The sequence below is a fragment of the Antechinus flavipes genome, chromosome 6, assembly GCF_016432865.1.
Source record: "Antechinus flavipes isolate AdamAnt ecotype Samford, QLD, Australia chromosome 6, AdamAnt_v2, whole genome shotgun sequence".
NCBI lineage: Eukaryota > Metazoa > Chordata > Mammalia > Dasyuromorphia > Dasyuridae > Antechinus > Antechinus flavipes.
Window position 1 is genome coordinate 256,488,303 of NC_067403.1, and position 27,996 is coordinate 256,516,298.

The window sequence follows — 27,996 nt, forward strand, 5'->3', positions numbered from 1 at the left end:
GTGTCTGGCTCGGTTAGCGAGCTGTCGGGGCTCCAGAGCGGGCCTCTGTCCTGATTCTGGAGTCCACCAACCTTGAGGGACAAGTAGGGCAACTGCCAGTGATGAGGTGTGGGTGAAGTGGGCCTTTGGTGCAGGCTGGCCTCCAGCTCTATGAAAGGGGGGGCAGTGTGAGGGGGGGCGGGGACGTAGTCCTGGGAGATGCTGGGCTCCAGCCCTTTCTGTTTGTGTGGGGGTTCTTGGTCCCAGGAGATGCTGGGCTCCAGCCCTCAGTGGGGGAGGGGACATGGCTCTAGGAGATGCTGGGCTCCAGCTCTTCCTGAGGGAGGGGATATAGCTCTAGGAAATGCTGGGCTCCAGGCCTTAATGGGGGATGGGGTGTGGCTCTAGGAGATGCTGGGCTCCAGGCCTTTGTGGGGGAGGGATGCAGTTCTAGAAGGTGTTGGGCTCCAGTCCTTAGTCTCAGAGATACTGGGCTACAACGGGGTCACTTTCCCCAAATCTTAAACCCTTCTGGTTTACAGTATTTGGGAAAGTGGTTCCTGGGGGATGGAGGGGAGGGCCTGACTCGTCCTGGCCGGATTAGATTGGCTTAATCCTGGGCTATTTACGTACTAGCGTGGCTGCTGAGCCTCCGCGCGGGTGGACTGGGTGGGGGAGGGGCGGGGAGAGAAAGGTCTTGGCCATGGGCAGGGGAAGCTCAGGCACCGAGGTATGGGACCCCTTGCTGCAAAACGCCGGGGCGGGGCGGGGCGGGGCTCGGCTCCCGACGCGCGTTCCCGCGACAGCGCGCGCCCACCTGGAGAGCGTGCCCTGAGAGGAAGGGACTACCAGCCAACGACCCGGCCGGGAGGGGGCGCCCTGCTCCTGCCCTCCCAGAGGCCTGGGGGCGGGGCCGCCGCGCGGGACTGGGCTGGGGTAAGCCCCGCCCCCTGATGCTCGAGAGCGCGCCTCCATCCTTCCCCATCCTCCCCCGACGGAGCGGCAGCAAGCAGCGGGCGGGCGCGAGGCGGCTCCTCCGCGCGTGCGCGCAGCCCCAGCGCCAGCCCCGGCAGCAGCAGCGGCGGTAGCAGCGGCGGCGGCGGCGGCGGCAGCAGCGGCTCCAGCCCCGAGGCGGCGGCAGAGGCAGCGGCGGCCCCAGCACAGGCAGCAGCGGCGGCAGGCTCGGACGCCGCCGATGCTCGCGCCGCCGCCGGGGCGGGCCGCCTCCTGAGCACCCCCAGCCCGGGCCATGGCGGAGCGCGGAGGAGCCGGCGGAGGCACCGCGGCCGGGGCCGGGGGCTTCGGGGGCGCGGGGCCGCGAGGCCCCGGGGCCGCCCAGTCCCCGCCGCCGACGCCGCCCCAGGCCCCGCAACCCCCGACCCCGGCCGCGGCTCCGGCCGCCGCGTCCGCGACCTCCACGTTGGCGGCCGCCCAGTCCTCGTCCATCTCGGCCTCCGGGCCTGGGGCCTCGGGCCCCGCTGCCCCTGGTCCCGGCCCCGCCGGCGCTCCCGGCAGGCCCCCCGCCGCCAGCCCCGCGCCCGCCCCGGTGCAGATGAACCTGTACGCCACCTGGGAGGTGGACCGGAGCTCGGCCAGCTGCGTGCCCAGGTGAGGGGGCGCGCACGTGAGCGGGGGAGGGGAGGGAGGAGGGGGGAAGCCGCGCGAGGGGAGGAGTTGCCCCGCCCCCATCATCCCCTCCCCAGCTCTCCCCAGTCGCGCTGGCCTAGGGCGAGGAAACTGAGGCAGTGGGCCCAGCCAGTGTGGACCAAGGTCATCCGTGGAGTGGACCTGGGCCTGCGGTCGCCGCCGCTTCCTCCTTGTCCCCGCGTGTCCGGCCAGCAGGTGTCAGACCCGCCCTCCCCCAGCTCAGGTTTCTGGCCTGCTCGGAGACGGAAGGGGTTTTAGTCCACATGCACCCGAGAAGCCGGGAAACTGAGGCCGGCCCTGACGGTGGTGGGCACAGAACTGTCACGTCAGCCGCCACCCACAGTGGGCAGCCCTCGATCAGACCCACGGGCCTTTTAAAATTCTCATTTGGGATGGAAACAGGCCCGTGTTGCCCAGGCAAGTGGCCCCAGCTCTCTTGGGGTCTTCATCCCTTTGCCCGAGTCCCTGGGCAGGCCTCCTGGCGTCCTGTTGCTTTGGGGCGGCTCCTGCCCCCAGACTGGCCTCCAGACAAGTCAGGGAACTCCCTGTGTCTCAATGTTCCCAGCTGTGTAATGGGGATGATTTCCCAGGCTCCAAACAAGGGGCTCTTTCTTGGGCTTTGGAAGCCCTTCCTCCCGGCCTCCTGCTTTATTTTTGTGGACTTTTTGGGCACTTTTCCTTCGGCTCTTCACCTCCACCTCATCCCATCCCTCCCCAGCAGCTGGGGCCCTCCTCCCCTTGTACACCCCTCCTTCCCTTACCCTCCTAATTCCAGCCTGAGCGTCTTGGGCAGAGGGGTGGCGTCCCAGGTAGTCGCGCTTGGCACCAGGAGGCCTTGATACTTACCCGAGAGTCTGCCCCTTGGGGGGCTGTGGACTCTGCACGTGCTGGAGGGTCCCAGCACCCTCTGGGGCCACCCCATCCTGCCTCCTGTGGGTTAGACACTGAGACTTCCAGGGGTCAGGGCCCATGGAGGGGCCGGGCTGGGGTACAGGCCCGGGGCCTCTGGCTCCATCCCCTCTCCTGCTTGTAGAATTGTCCCTCCCCTCTGCCCAGGCCCGGGTGTTTCCTTGGACTTCCTGCCCCAGGCCACGAGCTTTCTCCCAGGGAGCTTGGGAGGGATTCCCCTCAGCTGCCAGAGGTGGGGCCTGGAGAGCAGCTCCCTTCCCAGCCACAGGCCTGTCTGAGGCAGCCCCAGAGGCACCTGTTGCCTCCAGCTCTGCCCGCCCGAGGTCTCTGAGGGCGCTGCCCTGCCTGGCATGCAGTAGGGGCTTACTCAGTGCTCAGTTCCGTCCCGGCTGCCTCTGGGAGGGAGCTATATTGAGGTGACAGCCTTCCCACGGTTTACTTGGTGTCCTTGTGGCAGCTCCCCCTTCATTTTGCCGGCTGTTTCTCATCTCTCCATCTTTCCCCTTTTCTGGGTGGTTTATTTTCTAAGCTCCGAGGGCTTAATTTAGCTTGCTTTGTGCACAGCCTAGCCCAGCACCCCCAGAAGTGGATGCCGTGTTTCGTAACGTCCGTGACGGGGGCGGCCCCCGCTCTTTTTGTCCAGGCACCGTGATCGACTCCCTTAAAGACAGCCCTGGTGACCTGGGGAATCCTGTGAACTCGGGGGGGGGGGTGTCCGGGGTCGTCTGCCCACCTTCCCTGCCGTCGTGGGCTTGAGCTGGTGACATCCCGACAGCTGCCTGTGCACGGCTTGTGGGCTTGGATGGCACGTGCAGCGGGCAGGGCAGGGGCGTCAGTGCCCCGAGCGCGTTCGATTCGTGTTGGCCCAGAGCCCCCGCAGTGAATTGGTAAGGAGACCCCCGGTCTTGCCGAGTGGCCGTGTTGGGCTCAGTGGGATCTCGGGCCCTGGCCCTGTGAGCTGGCTGGCTCCCTGACATTGTCCCGGGGCCCACCCATCTCTCCCTGTGGAACATTTGGGCAGGAAGGAAGATGACAGCCTTCGGGGGCAAAGGAAGTGGACTTTCCGATTGTGAAATGTCTCCGGTGAGTTAACTCGGAGGGAGTTGCTCCGCTCCTCTGCTCTGCGCTCATGTCGGCGGGCGTTCGTCGGACCCCCGGCCCAGGCAGGGCCCGAGTATAGGCTGAGAAGCCACGAGTGGGACGCGTGCCCCTGTTTTGGGGCATCTTTGTCTCTGGCTGAGTTTGTCCCTTGCACGGAGCTGGTTGTAAAGGCTTCTCGGGCCCCGGCCGACGGGCAGTCACTTTTCTCATCGGCCCGATTCTTCCAGGTGGTCACTCGAGGTGAGCCTGGTTGGCAGCAAGCGTGTGCCAGAGGAGGTCGAGCGGGCAGGGCCGCCTTCCAGGAGCTGAGTCACCGTCCCCGAGGCCCCCTTGGGGGGGGGGGGGTTCCCGGTGTCGCTCTTTGTTTGGGTGTCTCCGGCGGCCCGCCGGCTGCTCGCGGCTCCGTTCCCCCCTAAGTGGGGGACACTGATACTCCGGCCGAACCCAGCTGAAGGAGAAAGCTCTAGATAAGTCGTGTTTATACCGGGAGGATAATACGAGAAATGGGCTCTGACAGCCTGCTTGTGTTTCGAGGGTTTTTCAGGGGTTTTAAGAGTCTTATCTGGGAAGACTCTGGTTTCAGGTGGCTGGGACGGTAACAGAATATCGGGCCTCTAGCTGGGGAACTCGATCCGTGGCCGCCGTGAATCTCGGACTCCCAGTCAGGGAGAAAGTGACTTTGTTTGGTCTCCCCTGGATTGATTTACACCATCAGTTTCTTCTTTCTTTGGGTTTTCTGCTTGTTTAAGGAGGTCTCCCCTGGTGTTTCAGGAGTTCCCTCGGTGAGCTTGGAAGAGGGAGAGGAGGTCCCAAGGGGACCAGAACAGGGACTCTGACTCCAGCCTCGGAGACTAGGCCCAGAATCCCTCCTGAAGAGGGGGCGTGTTCATCCTTCTGGGGGCACAGGGGCTGGGGCAATGCTCCCTTTGAGCTGCTAGAAACCTAGGCTGGTGACGCAGGACCCTCGGCCCCTCGCCCAGGAGGGCCACGATCCTGGCTTCTGATAGGTTGTTTGTTTCCCAGGTTGCTTTCGGTTCTGGTTCTGACCCTGCTTTGCACGAGGCAGCCTTGGAGTGTGGGGGGAGCAGCTGGAGCCCGTCTTTAGGGGTTCCCTTCCTGGTTTGGCTGAGGGGAGTCTCAGAGAGCACTTCCCTGATGGAAGCAAAGCCGCCCTCCCCCCCCCCGAGAGCAGCCCGTGCCTTGTCCTTGGCTTTCCAGGTGTGGGCAGTGCGGCCAGTTGGTGCTTGCTGGGTTGGAGACGGGTAGGGAAGCCTGGGCAGCCGCCCCGGCTCTGGGTGCCAGGCCGGGCAGGGGCTTCAGCTGCAGCATCCCGAGGACACGGAGGGAGGAACACGGGGCTTTCTTCCCATCTGCTTCTGCAGGCGACGATGGCTGATTGGGGAAGTTCTCCTGCTTGTCTTTGGGAGGGGACGGTCCCTGCTCCCTCGGGCCTCTTGTTCATGCCTTTGTTCTCACTGGTGGGAAGTGGGGGCTTTGATTTCTGGGAAGGCAAACCCGGGGAAGCGCCTGGCGCTGCTGGGCCCGTTTCCTCCCGTGATGACTGGGCCTTCCACGCGGAGGCTCCCTGGGTGAGGGGGCCGTGCACAGACAGTCCCATCCTGAGGCTCAGCCCTCCTGGGGCACAGTGTGGGGGGCCCCTTCTGCAGCCTTCCGGGAAGGGGGGGCGGCTTTGTGGGGAGGGGGGCTTCTTCTGCCTCCTCCCGTTGTCCTTGGGCTGCTCCGGGTGTCCGGGGGAGGCAGGGGAGCTTTCCTGGTCCTGTGGCCATCCAGGAGGTTTGTCTTACACCCTGATCTGGGGGCCTCTGGACAGGGGGCAGCACCTCGGGCTCCGCTCAGGCGCCACACAGCAGGTGTGCTTGGGGGTCCTGTGTTGGGCTGGGCCTTGGGGGGCTGCTGCGCTGCAGCGAGCACTCAGTACCCCCATCCCCTTGTGTGTGGGGGGATCCCCTCCCCCAGGAGTTCTCTGGGGCAGACATTTGGGTGTTTGCGCAATGAATAATAATTCGTCCTTGGAAGAGACTTTTATGATTCTCCCTCCCCCCAGTGCTTTCTTGTGTTTTTGACTGTGATAATAATGTTGGCAAGCCAGGAATTATCTCCATTTTAAAGATAAGGAAACTGAGGCTTCCCTGGTGGCCTTGGCAGTCAAGTGGTGGAAACCTGGGCCTCGCGCTCAGGGACTGTGGCTCTGGCCCGGGCTTCCCCTCTGGGATCGGCTGCGGCCTCCGGAGCCACTTGGGCCCTTGGCGCGCCGGCGGCTCTGCAGGATGCTGGGGAGGGAGAGCCGGCGCAGCGGCGGGGCAGCCTCTCTCGTTTGACCCAGTTGGGCAGAGCCGGGAACAGCCGCTGTCCGTCCCCCCGGGGGAGGTTGGGGCTGGCTGTCGGGGGGGGGCTTGGGTGGAGGGCACCACCGGGGCTCTCTGGGCTGAGAATCTGCTGCACTGATTGGTCTTCTGGGCAGTGGCCTTTGGGCCCAAAGCTGTCGGGCTCGGGCCTCTCTCCTCCCCCAGCCCCGGGCGCCGAGCGCACAGTAGCGCCATCGCCTCTGCCCTTCCCCATCGCTGGTCGGGTCCCGGGCGGCACTCTGGCCTGGACGTGGCCACAGCCGGCCCTGTTTTCCTGCCTGATCCAGCTCCTTGAGTCGTGGCCGCTGCCCCTCCCAGCCGCCCTCTGCTCGGGCCCCAGGAGCCATGGTCGGACCTCGAAGCCCCTCCCAGGTCACCTTGCCAGAGGAGGCCCCGCTCGGGGTCCGAGAGGCCCTTCGGGTCGGGGCAGGGGGCTGCCTTTCCCTCTGGCCGCCCGGTGCCAACGGCCGGGAAACCCGAGCCGATCCAGCCCCGCTCACCTAGCGGCCGTGGGACCCCGGGCAGGGCAGAGCTTGGTGGGCAGTCCGAGCGCTCCTGCCTTCGTCTGGGGGACGTCCCTCTGGCCGTCAGTTGGGTGCTGCCCTTTTTATTAGAAAGCTTTGTTGTTTTATATTTATTACTCCTCTCGCCTGCTTGTCTCCCAAGAGAAAGAGAATTCACGACATTGTTTGGAAAACCAATGCAAAGGAGCTAGGTGGGGGCGGGGCAGGCCCTTTGAGCCCCCCCCCCCCTTACTGTTAGCTGCCTCCCCAGACTGGTTTCCCGGCTTCCAGGCCCTCCCTGCTCTCTCCTGGGCTCCAGCCGATGACATCAGAGTTCAGAGGAGGACAGGAGTCAGTTGTCAGCTGGGCTTGGCATTCAAGGCCTCCCAGGGTGTGTGCCTAGTGCTTGAGGGGCCGCCTTCCCCACTACCTTTTCTCTGCCTGGATTGTCTCCCCGCCAGGTCAGCTGTGGACACCTAGCCATGGGCCAGGGGGTCCCCCCTCCCCCCTCCTCTTCCTCCTCTGGTATTCAGGAATCTTTCCAAGCTGCCTGTCAGAAGTGAGCTCCGCCCTTTTCTCTGTAAATTCGGGTCTGAATTCAAATGGGCAATTCAAAAGGCAAGCCCCTCCCCTGCCTCAGTTTCCCCAGCTGTAAACTTCAGGTAATCCCGGCTCCCACTTCACAAGGTGTCGTGAGGTGCTTGTGAAGTGCCCGGCACTGAGTAGGTGCTTTGTGAACACGGGACCTCGTGCTGGACTCCACGGGCGCTTGGTCTCGGTCCTGCCGGCCCCTCGCATGGGCCCTTTTGCCCCTTACGGCCTCTGTCCGGCCGCGGGCTTTTGCCCCACTTTGAAGCCTCCGCTTTTCTCCTCCTTAGTGGCGCGCCGCCATTGCTGCAGTCGGAGACCTTCCTATCTCTCCTTTGTCCCCACATGTGCAGGTGAAGGTCCGGCCCTCTCTGGTTGGGACGTTCACGCGAGCTCCGCGTTGGTCTTCGCTGGGCCGCCAGCCTGCCGGGAACGCCCGATGGGGGAGGGCCTTGCCTGTCCGGCCAGGTTCCTCTTGGAGCAGCCTCGTCTCCCCCCAGAGGAGAGATTTTACCGTGGGGGTCCCGGAGTTTGCCTCCTGTCTCCCTGCCCTGACAGCGCTCTTGGGGGCACGTCTCGGATCAGGGAGGGTCACGTTCCAGCTCCCAGCCTTTGGGGGAGGGCGCCTGCTTTTGCTGAACATTTGACCTTTTGGGATGACGTGCTCTACCAGGTCACGCTTGCCGGCTCCCTGCAGAACTCCTTGGTTGTGCTCTCTTCTTGATAACCTGGAGCTTCAGTGTGAAGCGTTGTTGCGCGGGATCGTGCCCGGCCGGCGCTACCCTTCCTCTGCCCTGCCCGCTTCCCGATGCCCAGTTTGTTTTCCAAAGGCCGTGGCCGCCCCTCTCGACTCCCGGTTTCGGCGCGCCCCCGGATGCCTCTCGGGCTCTCGCACCTCCCAAGGCCCCCTCCGCTAGATCCGTTTCCCAGCCTTCGGGTCCGAGCGTTCACACGGGACACGTTTGACCTCCCGAGGGCTGCGTTTCCTCTGGGGCATCTGCAGAGCAGCCACGCGCTGGACGGGTCTTTGTAGGGGCCGGTTGGCAGGAAGAGCTTTGGGCTGTTTCAGGGAGTCTTGGAGCAGCCGGGCCGAGGGCTCTCCTTCTGGGCGCCGTCCGGGGGTGCCATGAAGGGGAACCGGGCTCCGTCGTGAGCTTCGGGCTTTGTGTGACTGCAGGTGCATTGGCTCCGACGCCTTTGGTGGTGTGAGTAAAACCGGCAGCCAGGGCTCGGCCAGCCCGGGGGCCCCTGTTCGGAGCGCTCCGAGGTTTGCAGGGGGCTCGGCCTTCGTCTGCGCAGCTGCCCGGGCAGGAGGGTCTGTTGTCTCCCCGTCCGACAGATGAGGGCGCGGAGGCCCCACAGAGTCAGGCAGCCGGGGAGCCGTGAGCCCCCTGTGCGAGGGCGGGGCCTGCTTCCCTCTGCACAGCGTGTGCCCTGTCAGGGGTTAACGGGGCTCCTTGTGGAGCCTCGGTCTAGGAGGAGCCCGGGTAATTGAGTCGGACATTTGTTGAGCACCTGTATGTGGCGGAGAGAGCCACCTGGTCCTTGTCCCCAAGGGCCTGCAGGCCACCGCCCAGGGAGTCCGGGCGCAGCTGGGCCTTGTGCTGGCCCAGAGCACCTGAGCCCTCCCGGCTGCGCCTTCTGTGGCTCTCTCCTTTCCCTCGCTCCCCACGCTTAGTCCTGGGCCTGGCTGAGGAAGCCTTAGTGAGTGGCCCGGGAGCTCCTAACCCCCCTACCGTCCCCCACCCCAGCCGGCTTTTTGAGCAGGTGGGTGATAGCCCTGGGATAGTGGCCTTGGCGGCTGGTTGGGGGGTCCTGGAGGCCGGGGCCTGGGTCTGACACATCACAGCTGGGGCAGGGACGAGGAGGGGGTTCCCAGGCTGGACCCGCCAAGAGTGGGGTCAAGACTAGGGGGGAGGAAAGGGCATCCCGAGCTGCGGGAGCGCTGCACAGGGGAGCAGGCAAAGGCTGGGGCGAGCCTGGCCAGAGAAGAGTTCAGAATTCTTGATTACGGGAGGAGAGCCTATGTGATGGTGAGGGGGGCGTCTAGTGCAGATTGGGCCTGAGGCTGAGTGAAGGGCCAGGTCTTGGTGGCCGGGGAAGCCATGAGGCCCTGGAGACAGAGAAGGTCTGTCCCTGGGGAAGGAGGGCCTGCGTTCTGGGGGGCAGGGCAGCGGGGATGGGGGGCTCGCCTGTTTGCACAGGGGGAGCCTCCCTGCTTGGGGCACACAGAGCAGCGTCCGCACAGCCGAGTGTTGTCATAAGCTTTCGGGTCAGTTGCATCACAGCGGCCTTGGAATGTCTGAGACGTCCCTGTTAGCGTTTTAGGAAAGGGAGCTCACGGGCTCGAGGCCTGGGCCCAGGAGGTTGGATTGGTCGGCTCTTGGGGCCCATGAATCTGGGACTGACTTTTCTCAGAGGAGGCTTAGGGCTCAGTTTGCTCTTTGTAACTGGAGATCATTATCCCCTAGGGAGTTCTGAGGGAGGGGGAGTGTGCCAGGCTTGAGATTAATTGTTACCAAATCCGTGCGGCCAAGATTAGAAGGAAGCAGAAAACTGGGGGGACTTTACGTCCAAGGTCTCTGACAAAGGCCTAAAATACAGAGAAAAATGACCCAAACTTAGGAGAGTACAAGCCCTTCCCCAGTTGTTAAGTGGTCAAAAGATATGAACGATTTTCAGATGAACAAATTAAAGCCATTTCTTGGGTTGAAAAAATTCTCTAAATCACTGTTGATTAGAGGAATGCAAATTAAGACAACTCTGAGGTACCACCTGGCACCTCTCAGATTGGCCGAGATGACAGGAAAAGATAGTGTTGGAGGGCATGTGGGAAAGCTGGGACACTGAGGCACGGTTGGTGGAGTTGTGACCCGATCCAACCATTCTGGAGAGTTTGGAACTTTTCCCAATGGGCCGTAAAAGTGCACACCCTTTGACCCAGTGGTGTTTCTATTCAAAGATATCAGAAAAGAGGGAAAAGGACCCACATGTGCTGTTTGTGGCAGCCCTTTGGTAGTGGCAAGGAAGTGGAAAGGTTAAGGACCACGGTGGTCCTAAGTGGAGGGGCGGGTCGATTCCCCAGGAGCCTCCACAGCTGGAACCTCTGAAGGAGCCTTTGCTGACACAGGTGTTGCTCGTGGACTGGGAATGAAATAAATTGGAGGCAGAGGGATGAGGAGAGAGGTCGGAGAACACAACGGCCTTGAATCTCCTTGAATCACCATCATCCTCTCACAAGAGGAGAAGAAGATGTCTACCAGAGGTAAAGCCAATTTACATGTTGTGTTCCCAACAGGCGTGGACGCCCGTCACTTGGAGAGTGACTGAGTAAGTCATGATATATGAATGTCATGGGATAGAAATGACCAGCAGGAGGATGTCAGAGAGGCCTGGAGAGACTTAGCTGAACTGAGGCTGAGGGAAGGGACAGGACCAGGAGATCATTGTACACGGAAACAACAAGACTATCCAATGATCAATTCTGATGGCCGTGGCTCTCTTCGACCAGTTCCCGTGATCTTCTGGTGAAGAGAGGCCTGTGGGAACTGAGTGTGGACCACGACAGAGTATTTTCATCTTTTCTGTTGTTACTGTTGTTTGTTTGTTTTTTTTTTTTCTTTCTCATTTTCCCCCCCTTGATCTGATTTTTCTCGGGTAGTGTGATAAATGTGGAAATAGGTTTAGAAGAGTTGCACATGTTTAATCTATATCGAATTACTTGCTGTCTAAGGGAGGTGGAGAGGGAGGGAGAAAAATTTGGAACATAAGGTTTTTGAGGGTGAATGTTGAAAAAGCTATCTTTGCGTGTATTTTGAAGAAAAAAAGCTAATTTTCTTTTTGTTACTGAAGTCTTGGCTGTTTGGCCCTTCGGGCTATAATGGGGCCATTGGAACAGTGTGTTCTGGCCTTGGGCTCTGCCCTGCACTGGCCTGGGCTCCTACCTTGTGGTTCTGAGGAGCTCTGGGAGGGAGGGGCAGGCTCCTCATCCTGGGGTGCTGCTCCCCAGTTCAGGAAATATTTGTGGTTATTGAGTTGTTCAGTCCTGTCCGCCTCCCTGTGACCCCATTGGGGGTTTTCTTGGCAGAGATACTGGAATGGTTTGCCATTTCCTTCTCCAGCTCATTTTCCAAATGAGGAAACTGAGGCAAACAGTGACGTGACTGACCCAGAGCACAGGATCATGGGCTGGGCACTTTATCCATTGCTTCCCCTAGCTACCCTGGATGGGGGCAGGACTGTTCACAAAAGGAAGCTGGAGGGTGGCCACTGGGGGAGGGGGCAGCACATTTCAGGAAATGGGAGCTCCCCTTTCCCAGGCCAGCTGCCCTGAGGTTCTTCCCCATCCCACTCTATGGCCCCTCCAGCTGAAGCTTGGGACCTGTCCTTGGACCTGGAAGCCCCTTGTGCCGGCAGCCAACCCGTGGGGCCTGGCACAGCTTTGGAAGAGGCAGCTAATCTGCTGATGGGAACGGGGAGCTCTCTTTGAAAAGGAAAAAAATTGCTGAGATTTTGCAGACTCGGTAACTGCCAAATTGTATTTTATCGGAGCGTTGGCCTTGGGTGGCTTCTTACCACAGGGTAGCTCCTGTTCTTGATGTTGTCACTGATGGTGACCCAGCCCAGTTCTGTGCTCAGAGGGTCTGGGTTCGGATCCTGTGTCTGCTTCTTATTCCGCATGGGATCATGGGTAGATCCCTTCCTCTCTGGGCCTCCATTTCTTTATCTGTAAGGTGGGGGATTAGATGCTCCGAAATGTCTCTCTTTCAGGTCTGAACTGTGAGCTGGCTGGTGACTTCTGGCCTAGAGCCTTACAAGAAGCACCAGTGGACCTGCTTCCTTCCTGTCCTAGAAGGCCCTCCAGGGCCCCTCTTCTGGACCTTGAGCCTGCCCCCTTCTCTGCACTTCTGTTCCCTCCTTCCCTTTGCCCCCTAGCCCTGGGCCTACAGCAGCTTCTCGGCAGTACAGCCAGTATTTCAGCAGGCGCGGTACCGTCTCTCTGTGGGTGCTCCCCTCCTTCTCTTGGCTGTTCCTGAGCCTGAAAGCCATCTCATCCTCGGCTTTCCAAATGCCAGGGAGCAAATCACCCGGCCCCAGTTTTCCCTTTCCCTTTTTGCTTCCCAGTAATTCCAAGGAGAATCCTCAAGTCCCCTTTGTGTCCTCGGCTCCAAGGTATTGAGGGACCTCTGGGAGACCTGGCTTGGGCGTGGCTTGTCCTTGCACTGCAGGAAGGAGCCCTTCCTGCACAGCTGCTGCTGCCCGGGACCCTGCTGTCTTTCCTGGGTCTTTGGCACCTCAGTGTGGTAACCCGATCCTGAAGATCCATAGCAGGGCGTGTTGATGGTGTTCCTGGCTTGGACAGTGGGGCCTCGGCCCTCCTGGAGCCTGCAGCCAGTCCGGTGTGGGGTAGGAGTGCCGACCTGGGGAGCTGGGAGACCTGGATTCCAGCCCATAGTTGGCCCTCGGGTCCCCGTTGTACTATGGTTTTAATTAGTATTAGCCATTTCTAATTCTGGTTTTACTCTCTGGGAAATGATGTGATTTTTCATTTGGGTTTCCGAGTGTGATTCTATTTAATCGATACAATCCTTTTCAATGATTTTTCTTTCCAAATAAAGGGAGGGCATTTTCCTGTTGCTCCAGTTGATATTTCCACTGTTAAAAAAGGATGACGTTTGCCTTTTAGGTTCTGTGTTGCTTTGAGTTGACTCGATGATGGAATATTTGTGATAGTCACAGTTTGTATAGAGAGGCTTGGATGAAGAGCCGCCAGGGCTGCCCTTTGGCCCGGGGTGCTGGCATCTGAGCAACTGACTCGGTCTTTTCTCCCTTGAAGCTTCAGAGGGCACCCGGACCCAGCTGAGCCCCGTGGGTTTTGGCAGCACACTTTCCTTTCTGCGTCCAAACGCGTTCTCTTCCTTGATGTGAGTTAGTGGGAAAAGAGAATGGGTTGTGTGCCCGCGAAGTCCCGTAATAAATGACTACATGTATTTCTTTAATATCTTTGTCTTGGGTTCTTGGCATAATTCAGGACTAGCTCATTCCTCTGCCTGCCAACGTTAGGACAGTTTTACTCAGTTTATAGCGATGAAGAAAACACACAAATGAGTGAGGAAGTAGAGTCATCCTTAGGGGTGCCCACAAGTCAGCAAGCATTTTGAACACCTGTCGTGGGCCAGAACAGGTAGAAGTAACAGGAATCTTAGCCTTATCCTCAAGAAACTGGGTGGTAGTGGGGGGGAAGATTATGCAGTAGTCAATCAACAAGCATTTACTAAGTGTTTGCCGGGTGCCAGATACCCTAAAAGCTCATTATGTGAAACACTAGCCAAACACCAGAGAATTCTGTGCTGAGTTGTAGAGCACTTGGGAGTTTGGAGAAGGGGCCCTGGAGGAGGTGGCGAAAATGGAAACTGTCCTGGTCATCTGCTAGGTCCCGGAGAAGGGAATGGTGGGACTCTGAGACTAATGGAGAACTGGCGAGCACAGATGGACCTTTGTCTTTTGTTTGAGGGGCTGGGCTGTGTCTTCTGGGGAAGAGGACAGGGAGCTGAAGGTTGCAGGGTCCAACCGGGAGGACTGATTGTCTTATGAGCTGAACCGAAGGAAGGGACCAGGGAGCCTCGAGAACGGAGCCTCTGGGAGGTGTTGCAAGCTAAAGCACGGTGCTCTGCTCAGACTGAAAGGAATGGTTAACTGCATCCTAGACCTGAGTTGTGGTTTTAAAAAAATCTGACCATTTTGAGAAATGTTTTCAACGATCCTTTTCAAAGAATTCTTTATTTTAAAAAAGATTTATTTATTAAATCTTTATTAAATTAAAATTAAAAAAAGATTTATTTTTAAAAAAGATTTATTTATTTAGCTTTTTTTTGCCTAATTACATGTAAAAACAATTTTTTAAACATTTGTTTTGAAATTTTTGAGTCCCAAGTTCTTCCCCCTGTTGAGAAGGCGAGCAATTTGATTATAGGTCGTGTAAAACATATTTCCATATTAGTCATGTTCTAAAGGAGAACATTTTTTAAAAAAAGATCAAACCAAAAAATAAAGAACTTTTAAAAAGTATTTTAAAGGCCCTGTATTTCAGATCATCAGTTCTTTCTCCGGGGCTGCATGGTGCTTTTCTTCATTAGTCCTTCAGTTGTCTAGAGTCATCATATTGCCAAGAAGAGCTAAATTGTTCGATATTTCTGCTTCTATGTACAATGTCTTTTGCTTCTATTCCTGCTACATTTTGCATCAGTTCATGTAAGTCTTTCGAATTTTTCCTGAAAGCATCCTGCTTATCCATAGTATTCAGTCACAATCATACACCACAGCTTATTCAGCCATTCCCCCGTTGATGGACATCCTTGCAATTTCCAAAACTTTGCACCAGGAAAGAGCCTGCTCTTTCTTATAGCGGCTCTTTAAATCTTTTTGTACTTAGTTCTTTTTTCTTTTTCTTTTTCTTTTTCTTTTTCTTTTTTTTTTTTAACCTCTTCTGGGGAATTTTGAAACTTTTAACATTTGGAGTTAGAGAAAACTGATTGAGCTCTTAAATCTCTTCCTCAAATCAGACCCACCCTGTTTCTGAATAACAGTTAGCTACATTTGACCAATAAAGGACATTTTTCCTTCCTTTCTTTCTTGTTTTGTTGAGCAGATTTGTAACGATGACTTGTGACTGTTATAGAAACTCTCGAGCCAGTCTTATAGATAACCAAGATGATAGCATCAGTTTTATGTTATTGATGGCAAGTGGCTTTGAAATAATTGCATCTGCTTTCCAGGAACAAAACATTACTTGGAGTAAAGTAGGAGGCAGGGCTTTAAGGGAAGGAAGGTTAAAGTGACTTCTCCCATCTGGCCATTTCCTCCAGCTCAATCTCCTCTTCCTTTCACTACCAAACTAGGGAGCCGGGGGGGGGGGGGGGGGGGGGGGGGGAGAAGAGGGAACGGCATCGAGGTGACTGGTCAGCATCTCCTCTCCTTCCACTCACTTCTGGGATGTTTTGTTTTTTAAAAACTTTGTCATAACCTTACCTATGTGGGACTTTTGCCCTATTAAAAATTAACTTCTTTAGAGTAGGGACTGAGACTTACCTGTTTTTAATATCATGAACAATCAGCACAGTGTAGTTACTTAACAAATGTTTATTGAGTTGAATTGTTGAATTTCCAGGTGAAATTGGGGAAGGGTGTGTGTGTGTGTGTGTGTGTGTGTGTGTGTGTGTGTACGTGTGTGTGTGTGCATGTGTTCCCCATTTTTCCAGGACTGGCATAAATCCGGACAGAAACGTTTGGGAATGGCGGTAGGGTGGATTCCAGCCCTTCCTGATGGGCTTGACTTTTAGGAAATCGGCTTCTCTTTTTTAGACTAGGCCGTTGGCCACCATGGGCAGCCAGGGCCCATTCCTTTGTGGCAGGCGAGCACGCGTGCCTTCTGCTTCGGAGCACCTCCCATTTGGTTACAGTGGGCCTGTGGGTCACCTGTCCCGTCCCATGTTCCAGGCTTCTTAACCTCTCTTGGCCGGCCTCCTTCCTCCTGATCAGGCCCTCCTTGGCCCTTTGTGAGCCTTCAGAATGAGGAATCCTCAGCGCTCTTTTGGAGAACCAGGGTCTGGCTGTCCACCAAGGCCAAGCCCTCCCTGTGCCCTTGCTTTGGGAATGCAGGCGTCCAAAAGGAGAGAGTTTTCTGACTTTGGGGCTGTGAAAGGGGATGACTCGCATGTGGGAGGTCGTTCCTTGTCCCTGCCCTTGGCTACATATCCTTCAGCCATAAAACTTGAATCTCTGGCTGTAGGTTCTGTTCTCGCTGTAAGGAATACAAAGATAAAAATAAAATGGGCCCAGCCCTCAAGAAGCTCGTAGTCTGCCATGGCAGACTAGGTACGACCAGTACCTAGGTAAAATAGATAAAAAGAAATAGAACACTGAATTCAAATTCAGCTGCGGACACTTCCTGGCTGTGTGACCCTGTTTGCCTTAGTTCCCTCCTCTATAAAAAGAGCTAAAGAAGGAAATGACAAAACCCCTCCAGTGTCTCTGCCTAGAAAAGCCCAAATGGGGTCACGGTCGCAGAGTCGGACGGGACCGAGAGGAGCGGATGACGACAATGACAACAAACTGAATACCGAGCATAGACAGGATAATTTCAGGAGGGAGAGACCCAGCCATGGGATGATTCAGAAAAGGCCTTATGTAGGAAGTGGTCCCAGAACTGGGCTTGGAAGGCAGTGGGGGGACCCCGCAGGGGGAGGGGAGGAGAGATGGGAGCCAGAAAGGCCAGGAGGAGCATTTCCTGGGCCAACTTCTAGGTCTGGCCTGGGCCACATCAAGTGAGCAACTGTTCAGAAGGGCCTTTGTCTCCAGGAGGCACGTGGGGCTGTGGCCGGGGAACTGTCTGCCCTGCCTGCCTCTGGGACACACGCTCTGGTGGGCAGGCGGGGCAGAGTAGACTTCCTGGGGAGCGGAGCCTGCTTTTTCTTTATCTTGTCATAGACTCCTCGGTGCTTCCTGTCTTAAAGCTCTGGGATAGATCTTATTTAAATAGTTTATTACTATCAACCCACATCCTTAGAACGCATGCAGTTGGGTTGAAGCCTGGGGCCTCTGTGCCCCCCTGCGCCCCCCTGCCTCCCAGTATTGAGATGGGCTGGGGTCCTCGGGAACTCTGGCTGCCCTTTGAGCCTTGGAGAAACTCTCCTGTCCCCAGGTAGACGGGCCCTGGAGGCAGGTCTGGGCCTGAATGGTGGAGCTGCCTGTTGCTCCCTTATCTTGTGCCCTTCAGGGCACTGATTCTTGGGGTTCAGCGAAAGCTGTTCTTGCCAGAGCCCACACTTTTCTATGAATAAGTGATTAGGAGGTTGTCAGCCAGCAGCAATGCTCCGCTGATGAAATGTTCGTTCCTCAGGCTGTGACATTTTGGCTGCTTCCCTGTCACAGTTGGTTCCGGAGGTTCTGGCTCCTGCGACTGCCGTGTGCTCCAGCAGGACCAGTCTGACTGGCCTTGGGCACGGAGATACCAAGTGATCTTGCCAGTAACCCGGGATGCCCACAATGCTTCGTCCTTCCTCGGGGCTTCTCTGATACCCTGATAGCTCTGGAGCACTCGCCCCCTCAGAAGCCATTCTGCCAATCTTGCCAGAGCTTCCCTACCTGTCCGTCCCTCAGCTTTTCCACCCCACGGCAATGTTGAAATCGGCTCATTGACATGGCCTGTGTCTTCTTGGCTGGTAATTATCTTCACTTCCTCCGGCCCAGCCTCTGGGACCGGGATGCCGTAGTGTCACCGTTCCCTTTATTACGCACTTCTTGGCCTTTCCCGCGGGGTTGCTGGTTTTCGGTGTGGGAACCCCATTAGGCGGCCAAGTGGGCAGGTCCTCCCGTCCCACTGAGGAGGGGGGACTCTTGGGCACAGGCCTCTGTCTGTCTCCGCGATGAGATCCTGAATGTTGTTCTGGACAAAGAGAAGCTAAAGAATTGATCCCTGAGGCAAAGGGGCAGAAGGCTCTGATTGAGATCAGGCTAGTCTGTGGTTGCACCCTCCGGGAGGTGACTCTGTCTGAAATCCAAGTTATGTCAAACTTCTGAGACCCACCCTCTGCAGAGATCCCAGTCATGTCCCTCAGGTGAAGTTTTCCCTCTAAAATCTACTTGTGAGCCATCCCATGGCTGCTACCTTCTTTGGGTCAGCCCCCCACGGCCCTCTGCCTTGTGGTGTCCTTCCCCTTCCCCAGGGCGTATTTCCCCTAAACCCCCACTGTGCTTCCCAACCTCACTTCTCCCCCTTATAGCCAACTAACTCTGTTGTTGTTGTTGAATGTCTATTTATTTTCATTCAGTATCATAGATAATTTTGCTGGATATGATATTTTTGGCTTCAGGCCTAGTTCTTTTTTTCTTTAATTAAAGCTTTTTATTTTCAAAATATATACATGGATAATTTTCGACATTCACCCCTCCAGAACTCTGTGTCCTAATTTTTGCCCTCCCTTCCCCCCACACTCCCCCCGTTGGCAAGTGGTTCAATACATATTGAACATGTACAATTCCTCGATACATGTTTCCATAAATAATCTACTGCTCCAGAAAAATCGGATCAAAAAAACAAAAAAATGAGAAAACAAAATGCAAGCGAACAACAACAAAAGTGAAAATGCTGTAGTGCTCCCCACTCGGGCCCCGCAGTCTCTCTCTGGGGCAGATGGCTCTCTCCCTCGCAAGATCATTGGAACCAGCCTCAATCATTTCATTGTTGGAAAGAGCCACGTCCATCAGAATTGACCATGGTGTAATCTTGTTGCCGTGTACCATGATCTCCTGGTCCTGCTCATTTCCCTCAGCGTCAGTTCCTGTCAGTCACCCGGCCTCTCTGTATTCATCCTGCTGGTCGTTTCTTACAGAACAATAATATTCCATAACATCCATATACCGCAATTTATTCAGCCATTCTCCAACTGATGGGCAGCCACTCAGTTGCCAGTTTCTTGCCACAAACACTTGCACATGTGGATCCCTTTCCCTCCTTTGGGATAGAGGCCCAATAGAAGCACTGCTGGGTCAAAGGGATGCTCACCAACTAACTCCTTTAGGGCGCCGAGTCCCTTTCAGGATTTAGCCTTGGTGCCCCCCCTCATGGGGGGTTCTTTCTCCTGGGTAATTGTGAGCTCCCTGAGGAGCTTGGCTTTCCTACGCTCTCCCTCTCTATTTCACATTTACCCTCCCTGGTGTCTGCGAATCCCTTCATTTCGTCAGTAATCTCTTCCCTAAATAAATCTACTGTTAGCCAAAAAGAATGGCCACTGGGAATTCTTCACACGACTGAACCCCAACTTTGGGGGCCTGCCGCCATGTGCCCCACATCATAGATCACATCATTTGTCTATTTCTGTTTCTCTCTCCTTCTCTCTCTTCCTCTCTCTCTCTCTTTGTGTCTATCTCTTTCTCTGTCTCTGTCTATCCTCACCTCTCCCCCTCTCCTGTCCTTCCTCCCCACCCTCCCTCTTTTCTCTCTTCCCTTCTCCTCCCCCTCCTCCTGTCCTTCCGCCCCAGAACGGGGCCATTTGGGGTTGGAGCTGCTCTTTCTCTCTGACCCCGGACTCCCCCAGTCCTACTGCTGCTCTCTTGCTTCTCTCCTTCTCCGCTCCCGGGCCATTCCTACAAACTCGTCTCCAGGGTGTCCCAGTTGGCTTCCAAACTCGCTTACTTGGTTTGTTATGTAAACAGCCCCCTCCCTCTCCTCCCCCCACCCAGTTACACAAGCAGGAAGTACCGGGCTTCTCCCTCGCTCTCTCCCTTCCTCTCTCCCCTTTGCTCTCAGCCTCTGCGGGAGGAAGCTGGGGGGGGGGGGAGGGGGGGAAGGGGGATCGGGGAGGATCTGGGCCTTGGCTGCTGGTGAAAGTTTTTGAAAATGCAAATCTTGCTCTTGTCCCTGGGGATGGCCTGGGCCTCGAAGGAGGGGTTTATGCCCATCTGGGGCAGGGTAGCCAAGGTTTGCTCCCCTTGCTGGGGGCCCAAGCCGCTGGTAGGCCCTTCAGGGGTGGAGGAAGCCATTTACTGAATGAGGGGGACCCCCTCTCACTTCCTCTGTGCTTAGCTACTCGGGGGAGATCACGTGTTTTTAAACTGGAATTGATGGGTAGGAGAACTGCACGGCTTTAACATGTATTGGATCAGTGAGAGGGGGTGGGGGACATTTGGAACCCAAGGGTTTTGCAAGGACCGGGCATAGGTTTTGAAAATAGAAAGCTTCAATAAAAAATGATACAATGAAGTAGGCCTGCCCAGCTGTGCCCGCCTCGCTGTGCCCGCTGCATTTGGCCAGGCTTCCCCTGGGCAGCTTCTGCAGTGAGGGCCCCACTCCCCCTGTCCTGCTTGCCTCCCCGTGGGGAGAGGGAGGCCCAGAGGAGAGCGGCCTCCTTGGGGTTCCCCTGCCTTGTGAAGGATGGGATTCTAGGGTAAATTGCGGCATCTAAGTGGGAGCAGCTCCTGCCAGGTCTGGGTCCCAGGCGCCTCTGCTGGCTACCGGTCTGTCTTCCAGAAGCCTCTGCTGCTTCCCCTTGCTGGTTCCTTCTGGGCTCCCTTGGGAGGGGGTACTAGCCAGGTCCCAGCCTCTTTTATCTCTCTGATTTCTAGTCCTACTATGTGCTGGGCATTGGGGGAGGGAGGTGGCAAAACTCAGCTGACCCACCCCCCAAAGCAAACTATTCTGGATAAACAAGAAGTGCATTTAGGGGGGTTCCTATAGATTGAGTTTAATTGGGGTTGTTCTCATTGGGATTGAAAGAAGGCCCAGGAGTGGGCAAAAGGAGCATGATCTGGGCTTGGGGGAGGCCAGGGGGAGCACCCGGAACCTGGAGATGGGGGGAGGGACAGCAGGGGCCGGACTGCATCCCGGAGCTGATCCTGCAGATCCTAGGGAGCCCCTGGAGTTTGCTGAGTAGTGACAGACTCAGACCTGTGGTGAATGGAGGATGGATGGGAGGCTGAGGAGAGAAGGGGGATTGTGGGAGGGTAAAACTGACAGGCCTTGGGACAGATTGGATGGAGGGAGCCGCAGGGGAAGAGTGAAGAACTGTGGGTAAGCAAAGAGGGAGAGGGACCCGGAAGGCTTAGGGAGAGGGAGGTCTGCCCCGAAGTCTCCTGGAGCCACCCCAAAGGCTGAAGGGCGGCAGGGAGGTGGGGGCAGAGCGTGAGAATCGGCAGCAGGGAGCCGGAAATGAAATTTGTGGGGGTCGGTGAGAACGCGGCTAAAGTTGTCTGAGGGACCCTGGGGTCAGTGGAGACAAGAAGTGGCCCGAGAGGCTGGTATCCCCTAAACCTAGGGGGAGGAGGGCAGCCAATCAGTGGTGCTGCAATAGCCAGGGAAAGCCTTTGTGGCAATGTTTCAGCCAAAAATCTGACCATTTTCCAATAACTAAGCCAGTCAAAGGTCAGGAACAAATCCCCCCCCCCCAAACAATTGGGGTTATGTGACTTGCCCAGAGTCACACAGCCAGGAAGTGTTAAGTGTCTGAGACCAGATTTGAATTCGGGTCCTCCTGACTTCAGGGCTGGTGTTTTATCCACTGCCCCACCTAGCTGCCCCACAGGAACAATATGAGAGCAAACCAGCTCTCATATAAAACCATTCAAATGACAACTAATAAAATAATTGCAAGTTAAAACAACCCTGGGGTTTCCCATCAAACCTACCGTGAGGATTGGTAACAGAGAGACCCACTAATACAAAATTAATGAGGTGGGAGTTAATCCAACCCTGCAGAAAAATGGAAAATGAACCAATATAGTAGAAGTAGGGAAGCACTTTAAGGGTTGTAACTTCATTTCACAAAACAACTCTTTGAAGCTCATGATTCAGGAGTTAATCCCATTTTACAGATTATCTCTATCCCTACCTTCAAGAGGAGAAGAACCTGTAAATTACCCCAGAAAAATATGGTAGCCATAGGCAGCAATAGTTTAGAAAAAGAATTCACAATATTCTTTGTTTTGTGAATGCATTAAAGCAAAACAAAGCAAAATGTGTCCTCCAGGGTCATTTAATATATTGCTCAATATGCTTCTAGATTTATGCACAGGATTTAAAATCACCATAATAATAATGTTTGTCCAAAAAAAGTTATGGCTAAAATTTGTATTATATAATTATAATTATAAAATAAAAAATGTTTTCTACCCGTGGTTATGAAAAACAAAATGTAAAATAACTAATCTGTCATAAGCTAATTACCAATGCTTTATATGGGGCATTCTATAAGCAACTTTAAAAATCCTTTCTTTGATTTATTTTGATTTATTTATTATATTGATAACAGATATAAATCTGTTTCTTTTCCAAATTTTTGATTTTAAGTCCATGTTTTAAACAAATTTTACAATGTGGGAGATACTTAGCATGATACTATGAAAACCTATAACTTAATTTTTGTGTTGAATTAGTTTTAATTTGAACAAAAGTTTGCCACGTTTGGACCGATATCGGAAGGATACAAGCTCTCGTTTATATCCAGGTTATTTCTGTATTTTGATTTTAAACGATAATAAGGTGAAAATGCTCACACGCAAATATGTGGTACTGAATGGTAGGAGACTTGTACAAGTTTTCCCGCGAGATGGGAACTGATTTTTTGCCACTTAAGTAACTGTGAAAACGAATAGCTGGAATATAAGATATTTGCTCTTTTTTTGATTAATGACAAAAATTGTATTAAGTGATGTTGTTTGTTTTTGAGACAAGTGACTTGCCCAGGATCACACAGGTAGGAAGTGTTAAGTGTCTGAGCCAGATTAGAACTCTGGTCCTCCTGACTTCAGGGCTGGTGCTCCATCCACTGTGCCATCTAGCTGCCCCTCTCAAGGTTGTTCTTCAGACACTACCGCTGGTGTTCTGTTGATTCTGCCCATTTTGCTCTTCTTTATTTCGTGGAGGTCTCTCCATGCTTTTCTAAAACCACTGAGCTCATCCTTTCTTACCGCCCAGTAGTGTTCCGCCACATTCATATACCACAGCTCATTTAGCCGTTCCCAGTTGACGGGCATCCCTGTTGTTTCCAGTTCTTTGCCGTCATGAAGAAAGCCGCTGTAAATTTGTAAATTTTTTAGAATGTTTCCCCTTCTTAAGAGTGCAAGGAGAGGCAATGTAAGATGTACTTACGCTGAGCGTTTTTTAAATTAAAAAGAAACTTTAAAATTTAAATAAAAAAAAAATAGTCTCCATAGTTCTCTCTCTGGATGCGAATGGTGTTTTCCACCCGAAGTTTATTGGAATTGCTTTCGAGAGCCATGTCTGTCATAGTTAGTGATCATGCGGTCTTGCTGTTGCCGTGTACAGTGTTTTTCCCTGATCTGTTCACTTCACTCTGCATCAGTTCATGTAAGTCTTTCTAGGCTTTTTTCCTAAATGGGAAACTGAGCTAATTGTGGTATTGCTGGGTCAAAAGACTTCCTCTTTGATGATGTCTGCCAGCTACAACCAGGAAGTTGTTTTTAGATTTTATTGTAAATAATAAACATTTTTATTAAAAATGTAAAAAACAAAAAAAAAAAAACCTATATGTAGCTCAAGGACCATGGCCCCGGAGCTGGATTTGGTGCTCGGACTGTAATTTCTCTGGCGCCCGCGCTAAGCCTTGAAGAAAGCCAAGAATTTTAAGAGGGAGTGCTAAAGACGAGGGAGAAGCCGGGCAAAAGCTTGGAGATGGGCCATGAATACTCAGTGACCCGCTAGCTGATTAGACATGGTGGAGAGCCTTCCCCCGCTTTAGGGTGTGGACCCCCAAACTGGAGCTCCTTGAGGCTGGGAGGTTTCTTTTTGACGGTATTCTCAGCACTTAGCTGGCTTGGATTAAGGCTTTTCATAAATGCTTATGGAATGATGGTCTAGTGGGTCCGGGCTGGAATTGCCCCTGCTTGGAGCAATGGGGAGTGTGGCTTTAGGGGGAAGATGAGCTGCACTGTGACCCTTTGAAGAAGCAGGGCTCCTCTGACCGGGATAGAGCCGGCCCCAACGAGGCGGGACCCACTCGGAAATCTCCAGAGGTTCCGTGGCAGGAGCAAAGGCCTCCAAAGGGACCCGAGAGCTGGCTGGCTGCTCCCTCCCCAGGACTCCCTTGCTGCTGGGTGGTCTCCCCCCCTTGGCTCCCAGTGAGAGCTCCCAGAGAGCAGACTCTCCGGCCTTCCTCAGCAGGTCCTCGGGCTTTTGCACACTGTGGGCCCTTTCTAAATGCTTCCTTCCTTTTCTTTGATCTTAGAGCTAACAGTGGGAGCGGCCCTCTCCCTTTGGGGAAGATCAGTGTGACAGCCGAGTGACAGGGAGACGAGGGCCATCTCCTGGGCTAGTGGGGGGTGAGGAGGATGGGCGGGTGGTTGGGAAGGTAGAATCAGAAGGACTTGGCAAGGGGAGAAGGTGTGAAGTTGAGCCTGTGGGCTGGAGAGAACAGGAGGAGGGGAAGGTTTGGGGGAAGGTGACGAGTCCACTTGGGGACATGTTGCGTTGAAGAGCTGCCTCTCACATGCTCCGAGTCTGCAGAACCTCCAGTTGGGCCTGAATAATTGGAGTTGCTTGGGGATGAACCGGGTCCTTGTATTTCACAAGGAGTGACCTTTGAGGGGGCAGAGGTAGAACCCAAAGCGCCTTGAAGTCTTCAGGGGGCCCGATTATGCGGTGCCCACTTATCTGGTCCTTCTCTGGTCCTAAGGTGAGAACCCCCAGAGGGAAGCTGAGGGTGTGGGTCAGCCTTGGGGATCCCCAGCTAGAGGGAGGATCCTCAGAGGAAGGCTCGGCTCTGGGCAGTGGGCTGTGGAGGCAGAGGCCTGCCCCGGAGGAGGCTACATGGGGGCTCTGACTGCTGAGCAGGGTGGAAGGCCCAGCCATCACCCCTCAGCATGGGCCCAGCCTGTCTCATCCCCGGGCTCCAGGACTTGGACAGCCCCAGGCTGCCCCCTAAGGGAGCATCTGCCCCCTTAGCGGCCCTTGGGACGTCTTGTGGGGTTGGGGTTTCGCTCCTTTCTTTTGGGGCGCTGCCTTCTGTTTTCTTGCTCACTTTTCTCTCAGTAGCCCCAGAGACACTAAAGTAGGAAGTTGGTGCTTGGCTTCCTGCCTCCGAACTGCCGCCTCTTCTCCACCTAATACACTGTAATGAAGAAGACTTTTTTGAAAAGCAGCGTTTCCTTTTTAGGGCCATCCTGGCACGGAGCTGGAAATCCGAGGACCTTGTGTAAAGCCGGCCACGTGTCAGAGGTGAGCCCGCCGGCTTCACCTGGGCAGCCTTTGTCACCAGCCGGCAATCTGATAACCGGAGCCGTGGGCCGAGCCGGTGCCTTGGATTAGGCTGGCTCCCTGCCCGAGAAGATCAGCAGGTCCCACAGCTTGCAGGGCGTCCCTGAGGGTCTCCGAGGCCTTCTGCTCTTTTCACCGAGGCCGTTGTGAAGCCGTGTTCGGTTCCTCTCTGGAGGCCGGCTTTCTTCACGTACCTCAGCTAAAACACTATCAGTCCCAGTGAGTGCGGAGGCGGGAGAGTCTGTTTGGACTCTGAGATCAGAAAGAACTTGGTTTTGGTGCAGAATCAAGCCACGCTTCTCACCGATGCTTTTACTTTGGTCAGTGATTTTTCCACAAAAATCATGTGATGGGTTATTCTTGTTAATGAGTAAATACACATTTTTCAGCCTTCGACTCCCCCCGTCCTCCTCGGTCCCCTTGTCTCGAGGTTTCTGGGGCCTGTTCTCTCCCTTTCTGATCGTTCCTTTCCTGCCTTCTTTGCTGGATCCTCCTCCAGGTCAGCCTCTAATCCCTGGGGGTCCTTCACAGCTCTGCCCCAGGCCCCGTCCCCTTCTCTCTGGATGCTTCCCTGGGTGATCTCATGCCTGTGCTGCCCTCCAGCCTTGGGTCTCCAGCAGCTGCTTCTCCTTGTATCCCAGGCGCTTCCAATAGGATTTTCATAATAGCTTGTGACTTTTCTTGACCTTTTCGTTGAAAGGAAGGTAGCAGCCAGGCTTGTCTTGTCAGACAGGCTATGCCCTAAAGGCTAGGAGGGACCGGCCAGCTTGTGGTGTCCCTGCAGCTGCAGGAGGGTGGACTCCTGGGCCATCAAGGGTTAGAATGTAGATCTGCAGAAAGGGAAAAGGGTCGGATCTGGCTCCTTCAAACGGCCAGCGCTCAGTGGCGGCCATCTGTGCTTATGGGCTGAACTGCGTGGCTTTTGCCCAGAAAAGACATCACTGAAATTCCAGGAACTAAAAAAAGATGGTGGATAAAGGGAGGCCTCGGACCTGCCCTCGCCTCCCCTGCTCACCACTGGACGACCTGGGAGCCCAAGTCTGCTGTTTTCTCCTCCCCCTTCACGGGGAGAGCGGGATGACCCAAGGGCGGTGCCTTAGCGTGGAGCGCTACCTAGGCCTTTACAGAGTAGGCAGCGCCTCCATTATGTCACCTACAGTTGGGTTGAGATTCTTACAACAGAATCAGGACAATTCTCTGGTGCTTTGAGCCTCCTAATTGGCTAGTTTGGCTTCAAGAGCACATCCGTATTTTTACTGACATCAGGCTTTTTGAAATACTAAATGCTTAGGCTGCAGACCTGCCTTAACTGGTAAATCTGTCCCATGTTTCAACTCGAATCGACGTGACTAAGAGTTGACTTTTCTGTGTGAAACTATGCTGTTTGCGTTGCCGGGTGTACTAATGCACAGTGAATGGTTTGAGGGGAAGGGGTCAGGTCTGGGCCTCGCCCTCTGCCTTCCCTCTCCCTGCGTGGGGAAGGAGGCCTCTCTCCTCCTGGCTGACGAATGTCTTTTCAGGAACAACCTGCGTTCTCTCCGCGGGCAGGAGAGTCAGGTGAGAGTAGAGGCTTTCGAGCAGATCAGTCACTGACAACATGCCGGGGAGCTGCTTCAGGAAGAGGGATGACTGATCCTGACGGACGTTCCTTTGGAGCATCATGCAAGCGCCTTCCTTTGTTGATTGGTTTGCTTTCTTGCATTGCTTTTCGTTTTTCTAAGTAGCATCTTATTTTTCCAAATGCATGCAAAGGTAGTTTTCAGCATTCATCTTTGCAAAACCTTCGTTCCAAATTTTTCTCCAGCAAGCAGTCCAATACAGGTTAGACGTGTAATTCTTCTAAATCTATTTCTATATTTGTCATGTTGCGCAAGAAAAATCCGATCAAAAGAGGAAAAAACACAGGAAAAAAACCCCAAGCAAACAAACAACAAAAAAGGGGGAAACTTAATTTGCTTTGATCCACATTGAGTCTGCATTGTTCTCTCCCTGTCTGGGGATGGCTTTTTCCATCACAAGTCTGTCGGAATTTCCCTGAGTCACCTCATTGTTGAGAAGAGCCGCGTCCATCAGGATTAATCATCACGTAGTCTTGCTCTCTCCTGGTTCTGTCACTTCAGTCGGCATCAGTTCCTGTAAATTTCTCCAGGCCTTTCTGAAGTCATCCTGCTGAGCTTTTCTTTTCTTTCTTTTTCTTTTTTGTTTTTAAAACAGACACAGATACTTTTTCAACATTGACCCTTGCATAGCCTTGTGTTTCAGATCTTTTCCTCCTTCCCCCCACCCCCTCCTCTAGATAGCAAGCAATCTTATATGTTATACATGTTAAAATATATGTTAAATCCAATATGTGTAAACATATTTATACAATTCTCTTGCTGCACAAGAAAAATCAGATCAAAAAGGAAAATAAATGAGCAAGAAAACAAAATGCGAGTGAACAACATCAAAAAGAGTGAGGATGCTGTGTTGTGATTCAGTTCCCACAATCCTCTCTCTGGGCTCTCTTCATCACGAGATCATTGGAAATGGCCTCAATCATCTCATTTTTGGAAAGAGTCACATTCATCAGAGTAGATCATTACACAATCTTGTTGTTGTGGACAACGATCCCCAGGTTCTGCTCATTTCACTAAGCATCAATTCACGTAAGTGTCTCCAGGCCCCTCTGATATCTTCCCTCACATTTATATCTTATTCAACTGTTCCCTGGTTGATGGGCAGCCACCCAGTTCCTTGCACTACAAGCAGCCACAAAGGGCTCTGAGCTGTGTGAGAAGGAGCTTCCTCCAGACCACGGTGGAGAGGACTTAAGAATTTATTAAATGCCTTCTGGGTCTGAGCAGCGGCTCAGTCTTTGGACCTGGAAAATCCAGGACGGAGCCTCTGCCTCGGCTTTGTCAAATGCAGACAACTCCAAGAACTTAGAGCACACACAGTTCTTTCAGCGTGTCCGTGGTTTATAGATGGGGAAGCTGAGGCACGGAGCAGGGTCATGCTGCTAGTGCATGCCAGCTTTGAATCCCTGTCTTCTTGAGCAGGCCCCGTGCGTGGTCCCCGGCCTCCCCTGGCCACCTCAGTGACAGATGAGATCATATTCTAGTTTCCACCAGCTTCACATCCTGCCCACCTGCCA

The 27,996-nt window shown here is 54.4% G+C and overlaps 1 protein-coding gene across 1 annotated transcript in view; it reads left to right on the forward strand.

Annotated features, from left to right (window-relative positions):
- The first annotated feature begins 1,213 nt into the window (after positions 1-1,213).
- Positions 1,214-27,996, forward strand: part of PACS1 (phosphofurin acidic cluster sorting protein 1) — a 62,951-nt gene continuing 36,168 nt past the window's right edge. The window contains exon 1 of the mRNA XM_051964000.1: positions 1,214-1,587. Within this exon, the coding sequence (XP_051819960.1) occupies positions 1,229-1,587 (359 nt within the window). The 5' untranslated portion in view covers positions 1,214-1,228. The remainder of the gene's footprint in view (positions 1,588-27,996) is intronic.